This window comes from Carassius carassius, chromosome 13, assembly GCF_963082965.1.
Source record: "Carassius carassius chromosome 13, fCarCar2.1, whole genome shotgun sequence".
In the NCBI taxonomy this organism is placed as follows: domain Eukaryota; kingdom Metazoa; phylum Chordata; class Actinopteri; order Cypriniformes; family Cyprinidae; genus Carassius; species Carassius carassius.
The window spans coordinates 10,927,763-10,945,523 of NC_081767.1; the positions used below are offsets into that span (position 1 = coordinate 10,927,763).

Sequence of the window (17,761 nt, forward strand, 5' to 3'; positions counted from 1 at the left end):
CTTAATAAACTACAAACATAAAATTATATAGATTTATTTTGTTCTCACATTCTCTCTTGTAACTCCTCACTCACAGTGGCACAGATGACTGAATGGCTCATTATGCAGCTCATTATGCAGGCCTTTGTCTTCTCAGGTGTAAATCACAATGATATTCATGGTAGTTGACGCCTACTCGCATATGACTTTTACCAACAAAAAGTGTCTTAGAAAATTTAAATCAATATATTGTTTTCTGTGAGTGAGTAAACAAGATGATTTTCACATCATTTAGAAAGAAAAATTCTAGGCTACAAGCTCCAGTTCTCAAAAATCCCGGGAACCATTGTTCTTTATGTGTTTTTTTTTTGCCTTATTCAAGCGTTTTAACATTTTTAGTTTTTCACTAACCACGCATAATATTTTTTTTCTCAAAAACACAATCATGTACATACATGCATTTCACATATTATTACAGCCCAGTTTGTGCTGATTACAGTGACATTAGTCTTTACCCATTTAGATATTTATAAGAAACTGAAAAAAGCACAAATGTCAGGGCATGACAAAACTTCTCCAGGCCCCAAAAATACCCTTAGACTCCAGAGGGTTAACCATGTCTTCAGGTACTTCGGCATCCCAGAGGACATAGTGTCGGATCGGGGTCCCCAATTCATCTCCCGGGTATGGAAAGCATTTCACTCCCTCCTAGGTGTGGCCATCAGCCTGTCTTCCGGCTACCACCCGCAGTCCAACGGGCAGACGGAAAGGAAGGTTCAGAAGATCGGACGCTTCCTCCGTACCTTCTGTCACGGCCACCAGAACTCCTGGAACCAATTCCTGGGGTGGGCCGAGTACGCACAGAACTCCCTCCGTCAACCCACCACCGGACTCACACCCTTCCAGTGCATACTCGGCTACCAGCCACCCCTGTGTCCCTGGTCTGGAGAGCCCTCTGACGTTCCCGCGGTCGACTATTGGTTCCGGGAGAGCGAGAGGGTCTGGGACGCGGCCCATCACCAACTTCAACGAGCGCTCCGTAGACGCAGGACGGCAGCCGACCTTCGCCGTTCCGAGGCCCCCCAGTACCAACCCGGTCAGAAGGTCTGGCTGTCTACCCGGGACATCCGCCTGCGTCTACCCTGCCGCAAGCTTAGTCCCAGATTCATTGGCCCGTTCACTATCACTCAGCAGATCAATCCGGTCACCTACAAACTGCAACTTCCTCCCGAGTACCGGATTCACCCCACATTCCATGTCTCACTCCTGAAACCTCACCATCCTTCTGTTCTTCCCTCCACAGAACCTGGCGAGACGGAAGCCCCCCCTCCTCTCCTCCTAGATGACGGCGCAGCCTACTCGGTCAAGGACATCCTGGAATCCCGGCGGCGTGGTGGGCAGCTTGAGTACCTAGTGGACTGGGAAGGCTACGGTCCAGAGGAACGCTCCTGGGTCCCACGCAACGACATCTTGGACCCCTCCTTGCTGGATACCTTCCACTCAAGACACCCCAACCGACCAGCTCCCAGGGGTAGAGGACGCCCACCACGACGTCGGGGTCCCCGGCCCTCAGGAGCGGGCCCTGGGGAGGGGGGTACTGTCACAAACACGCCAGGTTCCTCCTCCACACAATCACGACGCACACCCTCACCTGAGTTCTAATCATCACCACCTGATCCGCATCACCTTCATCCACCTCAGCACCACAAAAGCCACACACACGCACTTAGTCATTGTCCGGTCACGTTCGCAACAAGATCATTCCTGCGCTAACTATTAGGACTAACTCCTCTTTACCTTCTCTCCAAGGATAACCTCCGAAGTCTCTTCTTCCGTCTTCTCTCCAAGGATAACCTCCAAGATCCTCCTAAAGACCCCACGGTGCGTGTATGTGGTACCCTCCTTCCCGGCACGGATCCCAGCACCCATCCACTCCTCAATTCCCGCTCCTCTGCTTGTGTCCATTTAATAAACTACATCTTTCATCTGTTACTCCTCTGTCTCCGAGTGATCCGTAACACCTCGGCAAGAACGGGACTCAAAACGCATGTGATAGGGAATTCTCACCACGACCACAACGCACAGCATGTATTTAGCTCCCGTGGGAGCTTAACACTCTGTTCAAGCGCTAAAATTCCTCCGAAATCAAGCAAGAACAGAAATACATGCTGAGAATGCGTCTATGAGCTTATTCAACTTCCGCAAGAGACGAACAAACTCATGCAAATGCTGTCTAGATTCTCGGGTAAATGGTGAAGCACACCTCCCCTTTTAGTAGCCCTGCAAATGCAGCATGATGAACACAATCAGCCTCCTTAAGAGTAGAACATGTTCAATTCACACTTATCCAGAGGTGGGTAGAGTACCCAAAAACTGTACTCAAGTAAAAGTAAAAGTACTTCTAGAAATATTTACTCAAGTAAAAGTAAAAGTACCAGTCTTGAATAGTTACTTGAGTAAGAGTAAAAGAGTATCGTATAAAAAATCTACTCAAGTAGTTAGTTACTAGTTACTTTGGGTCATATATACTGAGCCTATTTTTATTTAGATATATAGATAAAATGTATGTAATGTATGTGTGCTTGTATAAATGTATATATTTCATCAGCCTTTACTCCAATTTATGTAATTTATTATAAAACCCTGTCTGTTTACTTAAGTAACAGATATAGGTGTCATGCCATAACATATTTTTAATACGACTGACTTTATATTAAATGTGAATTTAACATTGAAAGTTAATGTGATATAAATATTGCTACTAATCTTTCATTGTTCAGAAAGAGAGCAAATAACATTTACATTATTAAAGATCATTTTCACTGACAGTCTAGATTTCAATCACTCTCAGAAACTCCCATTAAAATCACTGAAACTGTTAACACTGTGAAATCAATATCTTAATTAAAGATTCGTACACACATCTGCACTTTGTTGTTTCTAACGAGAGAATTCGCCAGAAAGAGGTATTCAGTCAGTGAGCGAGTGAAGGAAGCACTGGCATTTTAGCGATGACTCATCTGAACGCCTCTGATTGGCCAATGCTTTAATAAGCTCAAAAAGATCATGTGTGATTTGTTATAATGCGCAGCGCTGTATAAACGCATCTATCTCTGGCTAAGCGCCAGCAAGCAATCACAGATCTGAATTTAGCAGCTGATAATATGACTCGCTGAACGTACTTGCACCAGTGTGATTGTATTAAAATTAATAAAATCTTAATCGGCTGTTTTTTTGTCTTTTGGAAGCTGCATTCAACTTGACTCCCCTCTGTTATAAGCCACACACGTACAACAAACTAATGTCACAGTGGTATCGTGTACTGTAATCGAATGTAGCCCAAGTTATTACCTGTTAAACAGTAGACAGCACACGCGGTGTTCATCTAATAAGGATCTCCATCGCTAGCAAATAATAACCTTTGCAGATTTCAATTCAGTGCAGTTCCAGTCACGTTTTCAACGCTCTTTCTGTTCTTAAACGTTACAACTCCGAGTGAACCACTTCAGACGCTCAGCGCGTGCGGCAGGGAACTAAACGACTCATTCAAACTGATTCATGAACCAATTCACTCTTTTGCCAATTGGTTTGATCAAGCCTTTGAACAGAATTGACTCAAAAGAATGAATCATTCGGGAATGGGCATCGCTCATTGCCCAGAGAAAAGTAGACGTCGCGTTTGGAATAAACTGAAGCATTATAACATTTATTGCATTAAGATAAAGTAACGAGAGGAGCGTCGCCCACAGTAACGAAGTAAAATTACAGATTTTTCCCCAAAAATGTACTCAAGTAAGAGTATAAAGTACCCATCTTTAAATATACTCAGAAAAGTATTCGTTACCCCAAAAAATTACTCAAGTAAATGTAACGAAGTAAATGTAACTCGTTACTACCCACCTCTGCACTTATCCACAAAGAAATAAGTGCAATGAGCACATTCAATTCCCTCTCAAACTGAAAATGCTCGTTTCTCTCCTACACATGGATAAAGATGACGTGTTCTATCATGCCCTTTTATACTGTGGTCGCACCGGTAGTGATGTCATAGACTGTCGCCAGCCAATGTTATTGTCATGCCTGTTTAGACATGTTTAGACATTTGCTTCAGACACCAGCCACCTTTCCCTTGGAAGAGAACCTCTATTTTAAAACATCTTTCAACTTAATCTAATGTTATCTGTAATTCCCAGCAGGGCTGATGGTTGAATGTTAAAAGGTTTTTAACAAGAACATGCATAACAAAAATAACCTTGACTTTTACAGATGCTTCCAGTTGCATGATGTCAGAATGGATCACATGGTCACCATGCAGTATGTCATGTGGTGCAGGTGTGCGTTCTAGGGAGCGCTATGTAAAACAGTTTCCTGATGATGGCTTTGCTTGCACCCATCCCACTGAAGAGACAGAGCTATGCACTGTCAATGAGGACTGCTGTGAGTCTTATCTACCTATAGACTAACAGATGTTTACAGTTGTAATTGTAATTTGCTTTACAATTTGCTTTAATAAGTTTATCGCAAGTGTTTGTCAATTGCCAATTGTGCAGGATTTTCCTGTACCTAAAGTTCCTCTACTTAATATACTGTACTGAGTTTTTAGACAATCATCATTCGTTATTTGTTGCATGGCTATTTTTATGGGGGGTTTTTTATGGCTAGTTTCAGCATATTTGGGCCCAACTGCTTGAAACTAACCAGCCAAACCTACTGCATACTTTAATAATAGAATATTTTTTTTATTTTTGTTTTTGGTCCTTTATGGCTATAAAGGATCTCATAACAGGATTCTCTGCTCCAATCATATGTATTGTATATCTTTCTGGCTTGTGTAGCTCCAAGCAGTTGCTTGGTTACTGAATGGGGTGAATGGGATGCATGCAGCGCCACCTGTGGCCTTGGCATGAAGAGACGGGAGCGGATGGTAAAAATGCCCCCGTCTGATGGCTCCATTTGTGGGGCTGAGGTGGTGGAAGTGGAGAGGTGTATGATGCCAGAATGCCGTAAGTCCAAACACTTGCATGCATAGCAATATATATATATATATATATATATATATATATCATATTCATGAACATGCACAAGCACATTAACAGATTATCACGCAGTACATGTCTGTGAATGTTTAGGTGGACATGAACTAGCATAATTACAAAGCAACATTAAATTGTTCACAATTACATATTCACATACATGCATATGCACATATCCAGATTGAACGCAAATAGTGAACACATTACCCCACTTTAACAAATTCAAATCCATAATTCACAAAAATACACTCACACAATAATTTATTAGTGAAAATTAATATAACGTACACACACAAATGCTCACATCACACCGTTCACACACAAATTCACATGTATGCTAAAATTAGCATATTCACACAGAAAAAAAATGCCTCCATTAACATTTTCTCACATGCCTACATTAGCATATTTATACAGAATACACACCCACATGCTTGCATTTCTCAGTGTTATGATGCTTATGATGTTTTTTTGTGTGTATAGATACAATCCCATGTTTACTGTCCCCATGGTCAGACTGGAGCGACTGCAGTGTGACGTGTGGTAAAGGCACACGGACACGTCAGCGTGTGCTCAAATCACCTGTGGAGTTGGGAGAATGCAAGGAGGAGCTGGAACAGATGGAGAAATGCATGCTGCCAGAGTGTCGTGAGTTACACATACTCTTTCTCTATTACACATACACACACAAACATAACAGTTAACAGGTCTCAAACATAAGAGATGCACAGTATGTGTCTGTGTGCATGTGTGTGTTAGTTAATTAGCTGTAAATGTGAGAGTGGGTATAGGAGAAGTACTGTCAAAGTCTGATCAATCTGGCCTTCCTTCCTTCCTTCCTTCCATAAAAAAAAATAATAATAATAATTAAGAATTATTACTCATCTGAATGAAAATAAAATAAAAATAAACTTTAGAAACAATACAAACATATATTATATTACTATTTTTATTATTTAAACATTAAACACATTTTGTACTGTAAATTTCAATGAGATAACAAGGCCTTGGTTTCTTTAAATAAATAAATTTACTCTGTCAAATGAATGCATCTTGTGACAGATTTCCTTTTTATTATTTTATAGACAATATTTCCATATTGACAAAAGTAAAATTTTATGACTTTAATCAGAATCAGAATCAGAATGAGAATGAGCTTTATTGCCAGGTATGTTCACACATACGAGGAATTTGTTTTCGTGACAGAGCTCCGCAGTGCAACATAACAGCGACAGAACAAAAAACACAATAAGGAATAAAAAATACAAATAGGTGGGTAAGGATTGACAATATACAAATTGACAATGTATGGCAGGTATATTAAAATGAGCATTTATGTATGTACATGTATATTATGTGGAAAAATTTTAACTGTACGCTAAGTATGTGTGTTGGATAAATAAGTGTATGTGTATATAAATATAAATATAAGTAGTGTAGTGTGTTCCATGTATGTACATGTATATTATGTGCAAAAGATTTACGTGTACGCTAAGTATGTGTGTTGGATAAAAAGTGTAGTGTATATAAATATAAATAGTGTAGTGTGTCCCACAGTTAGCCAATTGTATTAATTTAAATTTTCTTGTTATTTTTTGATTAAGGTTACATTTCTAGTTGAGCCATGAAATCTAGATGCACAGGCAGATAGGTTCTTTGCAAGCAATTTGCCAGCTTTCATATTGTTTACTGCAGTACATGGCAAAAGCTGACTGGCCTCTGCTTATCCTGCAACCAGTGAGATTGCTTGCTCAGCATCTAAATAATCTGGTTGAGTGTTTACAGTAAACTGGTCCTGCAACGTACTATTAGAGTTCCCGAGATCCGCCTTTCTAGATCTTCTACTCGATTTATGCATGCCTATTCATGCAGCAGTAGCACATTCTGTATGCTCACAGCAGTGTGTCTGTGTATTAACTGATAGTAGAATGTTTGTACTTGCTTTGCAACAGCAGAGTACGTAGCAGATCTAGTGCGCAAAGACCAAATACATTAACATATAACACTATTCAGAGAGTTGTCATCTTAAATAAATAGCAAAAATAGATGGCTTTGATGAGAACCAGCAGCACCTAATATACAAAATATAGAAAAAAGTTAACATTAAATAATGATCATCCTCTTTAAAATAATAACATTTTCCCTGAGATATTATGTCATATTCCTATTTGAATATTGTCTTTTTTTATGTCTTTCTCTCCTAGCGATGGATTGTGTGATGTCAGAGTGGTCCGAGTGGTCAGAGTGCAGTAAATCCTGTGGGAAGGGTCATTTGATCCGCTCACGCATGATCACTCTGGAGCCTCAGTTTGGCGGGGATCTATGCCCTGAGACCACACAGAGAAAAACATGCAAGATCAAGAAGTGTAATCAAGGAGGATTAAACAGTGATGAGAGGACGAGGCGCAAGGAAGACCGTAAGAAGAGGAGGAACAAACAGGGAAGAGAGGAGAGTGCCGACGAGCTCGCAGGTGAACGTGCATTGTCACTGTAAAGGGATACTCCACCCAAAATAGTTCTCTCATCATTTACTCACTCAAGCCATCCCAGATGTAAATGACTTACTTTCTTCTGTGGGACATAAAATTTTATTTTTTTTAAAAAAAAGTACCCATTATGCAAAAACTTGTCAATACATTCTTTTATATATATATATATATATATATATATATATATATGTATATATATATATATATATATATATATATATATATATATATATATATATATATATATATATATATATATATAAAACAATTGAATAGCTTAAAGGCCACATCCACAAATTAAATATTTTATTTATTTATATATTTTTTTCTGCTTACAGGCACTCTAAAATGACGGCCTGATGGCAACACCATGAAACTCAGTTTGTAATGGGTGGTCAACAGTGCAAAGAATAATCTGGACTCTCTTAAGTACATAATTATGAAAATTGTCTGAAGGACCCATCTGATCTACACCAATAGTCTTCGCTGCCACCTATACAAGGCTACGTAACCATTTTTATTTGTCAAACTTAAAATGCCATATCAATGCCAAGCCACAATACAAAAGCAGGGACAGATACAATAAAATTGTGTGTAAAACAATATCATCATAGTAGGACAAACTATAAAGTATTTTAACCCCCCCCCCCCCAAAAAAAAAAAAAAAAAAATCTGCTGACTCATTTTTACAAATGGCAAAAAAAAAAAAAAAACATTAGTTGGACACCCCCAAGTATTTATGAGTATCACCGATTTCATTGTCTAAACATTTTAAACCCTTGTGCACTCTTTATTTGGAAGTCACACCCATGGACCTCATGGTCAAAAGTGGGACCAAACACCTGAAATGTCTCCCACTGGTAAAATCAATGTAATATAATTGTATTCAGTAATATATATATATATATATATATATATATATATATATATATATATATGAAGAGTTCAGATGCAAAAGCCTCTAAGTGCCATCTGAAATTTTTATCTAAAATTAGGATTTTTATCAAGCTCCTATACTTAGTTTGAGTCATTTTACTTTAATTACAATGTGCAGGTCCTTTTATAGGCTATTAAAGTGAAATAACTGAATATAAATATAGGAGCCTGACAAAAATCCTAATTTTAGATGAAAATTTCAGATGGCACTTAGAGGCTTTTGTATCTGAACTCTTCATATATATATATATATATATATATATATATATATATATATATATATATATATATATATAATGCTTTCTCTGTGTTCGGGTTAGACTATAGTAGTAATAAATATATATTATTTTTTTTTTTTGGAATGTTTATCTGCAATGTCAGTTTTGTATTATTACTACTACAGTCTAACCCGAACACAGAGAAAGCATTTTGTCACACAAAACATTGCATTTCTATAAAAATTTAACAAAAATGAACAGTAATGCTTTATCAGAGCCTGATCCGTCTGGGTCTGATCTGATTTCAACCTCTTTTTTCAGACTTCTGTGTGTATAATTGTGCATTGTGTGTGTTTGTGTGTCTGTGAGTGTGTGTAATTTAGTGGATGTGTCCGTTTAGCACTATTGATGTTGTAGTGTAACCTCTTCCTTGTTGTCCACTTTTTTTTACTGCATTTTGGTTGAATTATTGATTTTATTTTACATGTTTGTTGTGTTACAGTCACACAAGTTTATAGGTGTTTGTGTGTATAAGTGTGTGTGTGTGTGTGTGTGTGTGTGTGTGTGCATGCACGTGTGTGAGTAGGTGTGTCTGTTTTGCACTCTTGATGTTTTACAGATTTACCACTTTTTTTCTGGCTGATCTGTAGATTGAGCACACAAAAAGTATCTGAATTGTTGGGATTTTGTCAATTTCCCATTAATTTCCTATGGATAGTAATTTTGACTGAAGACCAAGAGTGTGACTATTTTTTTACGACCACTCAGCCGATTCGAATCAAGGCCTTGATTTGTTTTCTGTGTTCACATTCCAAGTGCCATAAAAGTCACCAAATTTAGTACCATTCTGATGAACTGATTTTTTTTTTTAATTCTAAACATACATTTCGAAAAAGAAATGACCAAAGACCACAGAAGGGTTAACTGTTTATCATCAAAGGACAAGGTGGGGACCTCCTATAATCAATCACCATGTCCTTCATTTTATTAACATCATATACTGTACACTTGAGTGGAAATCATATATATCTGGGACAACAATGATGAGAAAATACAATTTTTTCAGTGGAATTTCCCTTAAATCATCACCACGTCAGCATTTTTCAAATCATACGTCAGCATGTTTTGTTAGTAAGCCAGAAACTCACCATTAGCAATTCTGCATCAGAGACATAACATTAAATTACACATGTGTAATTATATTCATAATAGCATCACTCTACATGCCAACACTCTTTCCAATGACAAATCAGCCTCACAACATCACCACTGCAGATGTTACAGTTCTGTTAGTAATTATGTTTAAATACATTGCCACTATGGCAAGCCGTTAAACACCCCTTGCTGTACTAGTCATAATTTAGTTTTGACTAGTCAAAATTCCAATTACAGATATATTTTCTGCAATTTTGACTTATCATAATTGGAATTAAGATATCTACAATGTAATTATGACTAGTCGTTATATACATTGAAGATATCTACAATGTTATTTTAACTAGTCATATTTTTCTGTTGGCTTCCATTGGAAAATATTTTTGGATATCTACAAATGGGTTTTGACTAGTAGACATTGTAATTAAATATATCTATAATTGATTTTGTATTAGGTGTAATTCTAATTAGAGATATCTCAAATTACAATTGAACTTGAATAAAAATTTTAATTCAAGATATCTCTAACTGGTGTTTGACTAGTCATAATCATATTGCAAATATCTTTAAATTATGAGTTCTTAAAGATATCCAAAATACATTTGAAGATATCTGAAAGTAATTTGTTACTAGTTAAATTAGAGTTGTAGATATCTTGAATTGGATTTTTGACTAGGCAAAACTTAAGATATGTCTTGAATTGGATTATTTCCTAGTCAAATCTCATCTAAAGATATCTGCAGTTTAATTATGGATATCTCAATCTGATTTTTGACTAGGAAGATCTTTCTTTGGAGATATCTGCATTTAATTTTGTGACTAGGAAGAATCTCAGTGTAGATATCTGGAATTAAAAATGTGACTAGTCAAATATCCTTTATAGATATTAAATGTGCGTGCAAATACACCTTTGTTAAGCCCCACCTCAAACATTTTAATAACCAATCCTACCTTGGAAACTGTTGTCATTCGCCATTTTACAAAAGTATGTAAATAAAAATATAGCTGGAGCATGTGTAAAAGTGGTAGGCCATACAAACAGGGCTCAGGCTTTTGTCTTATTTTATATATCGTAATGTGTGCTGTGGATTAAATTGCATTAGCCTTTATTTACAAACGGACACATGTAAAATCAGTAGCTAAGGATTTATATAGGCCTCATGTCAGCTGTTGGATCATTTGATACAATGTTAAAAGAAAACATTGGCACTCATCACTGAACACAGCAGAATATCATCATCATCATGGCTCTCTTGCTATAATACAATACAATACTCCCACTTTGTGGATAATTCCTATGGAAACTCGTTTCCGCCACTAAATAAATAATAAAATAATAAATATATATATATATTTTTTTTATCTCGTAATTCTCAGGAATAAAGGTCAGAACTATATAGCTAAACTATATAGATAAACAGAATACCAAGAATTGTGAGTTGTAAAGTTTATAATATGCATTGTTTATATCTCTCAATTCTGCGAAAAAAGTCTGAATTGTAAGATAAAAAGCTGCAAATTACTTTTATTTTTTTATTCCAAGGCGGAAACAAGTTACCAAAATGAGACATGTGAACCTAAATCCATACAAAACGTAATGTAACCTACTAATAAACATCACCAATGCCAGTTAAACTTTTTTTAATTGTAATCTTTTTTTTTTTAATTAACCTTCACCTTGTTTGACTGCATCTGATTATGAAGTATACTTGTTGTCCTTCATGCATACTATTTGTTCATGTTTTTTTTTTTTTGTATAATTCCATTGTTCTTCATTATGTTTAAATATGTAATAAATAATTTCAGACAAGCCGTTTGCGGTTTTCTGAATTTTTTTAACATTACTCTGCATTTGGTGTGTTTTGCAACATGATTCAATTAAAATCACAGCACTATACATGCATGCATGCTCTAGACCTTTTACCACATATGGCTGCTTCCAGATATGATTTAATAATTCCTGAAACAATTCTTCCAGTAGCTTTTCTCTCCGTGACAACAAAAGTAGACTTATATTTGATGTTAGCAGTTAGCACTAAACATTAGTCAGGGAGGAGCTCTGGGAGGAGCTAAGTAAATTTATTCTCATGTCACATAGCAGCAGTTTCAACTAGGAGCAGGTACAATTTAGATATCCTGAAAAATAATTGTGACTAGTCGAAACCGAATTAGAGATATCTCTAATTACCTTTGCGTATGTGTGATGTGTCTATTAAAGATATTGCATTATAGATATCTTAAATTAAGATTTAACTAGTCAAAACATATTTACAGATATCTCGAATCTGATTTGTTACTAGTGAAATTATAATTGCGGATATATTTAATTGTAATTCTGACTAGTCAAATTATAACTATGACTCATCAAAATACAATTTATAATTTAGTGCAACATTATTTTGTCACTCAAACATTTTATTGTCATTTTCACTAGCAACTGCAATTAGATTTATATTGTATATCGAAGTTCAATGTTATCCCACTGGTCACTATTGTGACCATCAGCATGTTTACTGATTCTATGATCACACTCAACAAAACTAAATATATGTGAATGCATATATTTATACTACACACCCTACAGACCACGTGTACCAAACATCTTTGTCATATATTTATGTTAAGACACTTTACTAGCCTTTAGTTTTGGAGCTTTGATGCAGCCATCATCTTCTCTAGGTGCATACAGGAAGTAAACTGCTCTGGTCATGTGACAATTTGCACTAATCACGTGAAACTGCACATATTTAATTGAGAGCCTTTATTTTTTCCATCTTTGCAGGAAGTACACTAACACATTAGTCAGTAAGGTTTTTAGAGCTTTATAAATGAAAACCTTTTTTTCCGTCACTATTGTGACCGGTGGGATTAAACGGGTTAATCACTTACCCTCAGGTCATTCCAAACCCATAAAATTTTTGTTCTTTTTGAAGAACCATTTTGGAGAACATCCCTTTATTGCAAGCAGCATACGATCTTCTGTGTAAGCCATACTGCACTGATGTGCTGTTTTCATTCCAATCAAGTGTGAATTCAAGTAGAAAACTTATCCTTGTGTCACGGCTGACACAGAAGTCTAGTCAAGTCAAGTCACCTTTATTTATATAGCGCTTTAAACAAAATACATTGCGTCAAAGCAACTGAACAACATTCATTAGGAAAACAGTGTGTCAATAATGCAAAATGATAGTTAAAGGCAGTTAATCATTGAATTCAGTGATGTCATCTCTGTTCAGTTAAATAGTGTCTGTGCATTTATTTGCAATCAAGTCAACGATATCGCTGTAGTTGAAGTGACCCCAACTAAACAAGCCAGAGGCGACAGCAGCAAGGAACCGAAACTCCATCGGTGACAGAATGGAGAAAAAAACCTTGGGAGAAACCAGGCTCAGTTGGGGGGCCAGTTCTCCTCTGACCAGACGAAACCAGTAGTTCAATTTCAGGCTGTAGCAAAGTCAGATTGTGCAGAAGAATCATCTGTTTCCTGTGGTCTTGTCCTGGTGCTCCTCTGAGACAAGGTCTTTTCATGGGATCTGTATCTGGGGCTATAGTTGTCCTGGTCTCCGCTGTCTTTCAGGGCAGTAGAGGTCCTTTCTAGGTGCTGATCCACCATCTGGTCTGGATACGTACTGGATCCGGGTGACTGCAGTGACCCTCTGATCTGGATACCGACTGGATCTGGTGGCTACGGTGACCTCGGAATAAGAGACAAAACAGACAAATATTAGCGTAGATGCCATTCTTCTAATGATGTAGCAAGTACATAGGGTGTTATGGGAAGTGTTCCCGGTTCTGGTTTACCTAATTAATGCAGCCTAAAAATCCTTTAACGGATTTGGATATTAAAAGCATATTAGTATGTTATGTGTAAAACAGGTTAAAGAGATGGGTCTTTAATCCAGATTTAAACTGCAAGAGTGTGTCTGCCTCCCGAACAATGTTAGGTAGGTTATTCCAGAGTTTAGGTGCCAAATAGGAAAAGGATCTGCCGCCCGCAGTTGATTTTGATATTCTAGGTATTATCAAATTGCCTGAGTTTTGAGAACGTAGCGGACGTAGAGGATTACAATGTATAAGGAGCTCATTCAAATACTGAGGTGCTAAACCATTCAGGGCTTTATAAGTAATAGGCAATATTTTAAAATCTATACGATGTTTGATAGGGAGCCAGTGCAGTGTTGACAGGACCGGGCTAATATGGTCATACTTCCTGGTTGTAGTAACTCTTGCTGCTGCATTTTGGACTAGCTGTAGTTTGTTTACTAAGCGTGCAGAACAACCACCCAATAAAGCATTACAATAATCTAACCTTGAGGTCATAAATGCATGGATTAACATTTCTGCATTTGACATTGAGAGCATAGGCCGTAATTTAGATATATTTTTGAGATGGAAAAATGCAGTTTTACAAATGCTAGAAACGTGGCTTTCTAAGGAAAGATTGCGATCAAATAGCACACCTAGGTTCCTAACTGATGATAAAGAATTGACAGAGCAACCATCAAGTCTTAGACAGTGTTCTAAGTTATTACAAGCGGAGTTTTTAGGTCCTATAATTAACACCTGTGTTTTTTTTTAGAATTTAGCAGTAAGAAATTGGTGTGTTTCACCGGGCCGCGAAGAAACATAGAGCTGAGTATCATCAGCATAACAGTGAAAGCTAACACCATGATCCCTGATGAGATCTCCCAAGGGTAACATATAAAGCGTGAAGAGTAGCGGCCCTAGTACTGAGCCTTGAGGTACTCCATACTGTACTTGTGATCGATATGATGCATCTACATTCACTGCTACGAACTGATGGCGGTCATATAAGTACGATTTAAACCATGCTAATGCACTTCCATTAATGCCAACAAAGTGTTCAAGTCTATGCAAAAGAATGTTGTGGTCAATTGTGTCAAACGCAGCACTAAGATCCAATAAAACTAATAGAGAGATACACCCACGATCAGATGAAAAGAGCAGATCATTTGTAACTCTAAGGAGAGCAGTCTCAGTACTATGATACGGTCTAAATCCTGACAGGAAATCCTCACATATACCATTTTTCTCTAAGAAGGAATATAATTGTGAGGATACCACATTTTCTAGTATCTTGGACAGAAAAGGGAGATTCAAGATTGGTCTATAATTAACTAGTTCTTTGGGGTCAAGTTGTGGTTTTTTGATGAGAGGCTTAATAACAGCCAGTTTGAAGGTTTTGGGGACATATCCTAATGACAATGAGGAATTTATAATAGTCAGAAGAGGATCTATGACTTCTGGAAGCACCTCTTTTAGGAGCTTAGATGGTATGGGGTCTAACATACGTGTTGTTGGTTTAGATGATTTAACAGGTTTATACAATTTTTCCTCTCCTATAGTAGAGAATGAGTGGAACTGTTCCTCAGGGGGTCTATAGTGCACTGTCTGATGCGATACTGTAGCTGACAGCTGAATGGTTGCAATTTTATATCTAATAGTATCGATTTTAGAAGTAAAGTAGTTCATAAAGTCATTGCTGCTGTTGGGAAATGTCAACACTTGTTGAGGCTTTATTTTTCGTTAATTTAGCCACTGTATTGAATAAATACCTGGGGTTATGTTTGTTTTCTTCTAAAAGAGAAGAAAAGTATTCGGATCTATCAGTTTTTAATGCTTTTCTGTAGGATAGGTTACTTTCCCGCCAAGCAATACGAAATACCTCTAGTTTTGTTTTTCTCCAGCTGCGCTCCATTTTTCGGGCTGCTCTCTTTAGGGTGCGAGTATGCTCATTATACCATGGTGTCAAACTGTTTTCCTTAACCTTCCTTAAGCGTGAAGGAGCAACTGTACTTAAAGTGCTAGAAAAGAGAGAGTCCATAGTTTTTGTTACATTATCAAGTTTGTCTGAGGTTTTGGATATGCTAAGGAATTTGGATACATCAGGAATAAGAATAGCGTACTCAGTTTGCATTCAACAAATGGTGCTATGGTGAGACACAGAGGAGACGAATTGTTGAATAAATACACATACAAAATGTATTCTCTTCACTTCATAAAATCCAGATTGAATCACTGATGGCAGAAGGACTATTCTGACAATGTTTTTCATTCTTTTTCTGGATGTTGTCAGTGAAATTTATTTGGCAGTCTATGGGACAGTCACAAGCCTCCCCGTTTTCATCCAAAATATCTTAAATTGTGTTCCGAAGATGAACAAAGCTTTTATGGGTTTGGAATGACATGGGGTTAAGTGATTAATGACAACATTTTCATTTTTTGGTGGACTAACACTGTAAATTATATTTATGGATAGTAAAACCAAAGGTTTATATGTTAAAATCGTGTGCGATACGCTACTACAGATGATAGAGAAGCTCTCCTTTACTAATTCATAACATCATAACAAAACCACTACAGACAGTGTCTCTAAAAAGGCAGATGATTAATTGAACTTTCTTCCACTAACAAAAGTTGTATTTGTTCTAAATTTCTTCCTACAGGATGTAAAATGAAGCCATGGTCTGCATGGATTGACTGTACCAAGCTGTGTGGTGGTGGAATCCAGGAACGGATAATGACGGCCAAGAAGAGATATAAGAATGCACAACTAACTAGCTGTAAAGACCGAAAGGAGATACGGGCCTGCAATGTCCATCCCTGCTAGGGCTGTACTGAATGGGCTTGTGTGATGGGACCCAGTCTATATTATGAACAGTCTGTGACACACTGTCTTGCAGTATAATTCTCTCTGTTTCGGGTTGGAAAGCTGCAACAGGTAGTCTGTTATTTTTACTCTTATTTTCTAGAATTTATTGTGACGTAGGCATTGCCTAGCCTGCAAAGGAATGGGAAACCAAGAGCGAGGGTGGTCAGAGTTGCAATGTACTGTACAAATTCAGATGTATTAATATGCATTAGTATTTGAGAGTAACAGCTCTCTGTGAAACTTTGAAGAGGGGAATTCTTTTGAAGATTGATTTTTCACAAGCAAGATCATGTCATATTGAAGATGAATATTTTCTGACATGAAATGCAAAAAAAAAAAAAAAAAAATCCTTTTATACTCTGTGATCCAATCACACACACTTACAGAAAAATATCATGCTTTATTATTATTATTATTATTATTATTATTTTAATTAGTCTTATATGTCAGACATCATGTGAAGTGATTTTCCCCCCTCGCTATGGCAGGTACCCATGTTCACATTTCAAGTTTTATTTCAAGTTTTATTAGTATATATTCATCAAGGTCTTGTTTAATTGTAAGTTTCAGTATGTGACATTTTGAGGTATATATATATATATATATATATATATATATATACAGTACAGACCAAAAGTTTGGACACACCTTCTCATTCAAAGAGTTTTCTTTATTTTCATGACTATGAAAATTGTAGATTCACACTGAAGGCGTCAAAACTATGAATTAACACATTTGGAATTATATATGGAATTATATACATAACAAAAAAGTGTGAAACAACTGAAAATATGTCATATTCTAGGTTCTTCAAAGTAGCCACCTTTTGCTTTGATTACTGCTTTGCACACTCTTGGAATTCTCTTGATGAGCTTCAAGAATCAGTCACCTGAAATGGTCTTCCAACAGTCTTGAAGGAGTTCCCCGAGAGATGCTTAGCACTTGTTGGCCCTTTTGCCTTCAGTATGCGGTCCAGCTCACCCCTAAACCATCTCGATTGGGTTCAGGTCCGGTGACTGTGGAGGCCAGGTCATCTGGCGCAGCACCCCATCACTCTCGTTCTTGGTCAAATAGCCCTTGATGCCTTCAGTGTGACTCTACAATTTCCATAGTCATGAAAATAAAGAAAACTCTTTGAATGAGAAGGTGTCTCCAAACTTTTGGTCTGTACTATATATATATATATATATATATATATATATATATATACACACACACACACACGCACACACAAAAACTATCTCAAACCCTAAATTTGTACATTTAGAAAGACACTGA

At 37.0% G+C, this 17,761-nt stretch overlaps 1 protein-coding gene across 2 annotated transcripts in view; it reads left to right on the forward strand.

Moving 5' to 3' along the window:
- LOC132155963 (spondin-1-like) overlaps positions 1 to 16,862 on the forward strand; it is a 193,777-nt gene extending 176,915 nt beyond the window's left edge. The window contains exons 12-16 of one of the 2 annotated variants that reach the window (XM_059564754.1): positions 4,246 to 4,416; positions 4,815 to 4,982; positions 5,496 to 5,660; positions 7,217 to 7,483; positions 16,278 to 16,862. In XM_059564754.1, the coding sequence (XP_059420737.1) occupies positions 4,246 to 4,416; positions 4,815 to 4,982; positions 5,496 to 5,660; positions 7,217 to 7,483; positions 16,278 to 16,441 (935 nt within the window). In that variant the 3' untranslated portion in view covers positions 16,442 to 16,862. Of the gene's footprint in view, positions 1 to 4,245; positions 4,417 to 4,814; positions 4,983 to 5,495; positions 5,661 to 7,216; positions 7,484 to 7,839; positions 8,132 to 16,277 lie in introns of those variants that run through there. The other variant, XM_059564755.1, reaches the window with a different exon arrangement.
- The last annotated feature ends 899 nt before the right edge of the window (positions 16,863 to 17,761 follow it).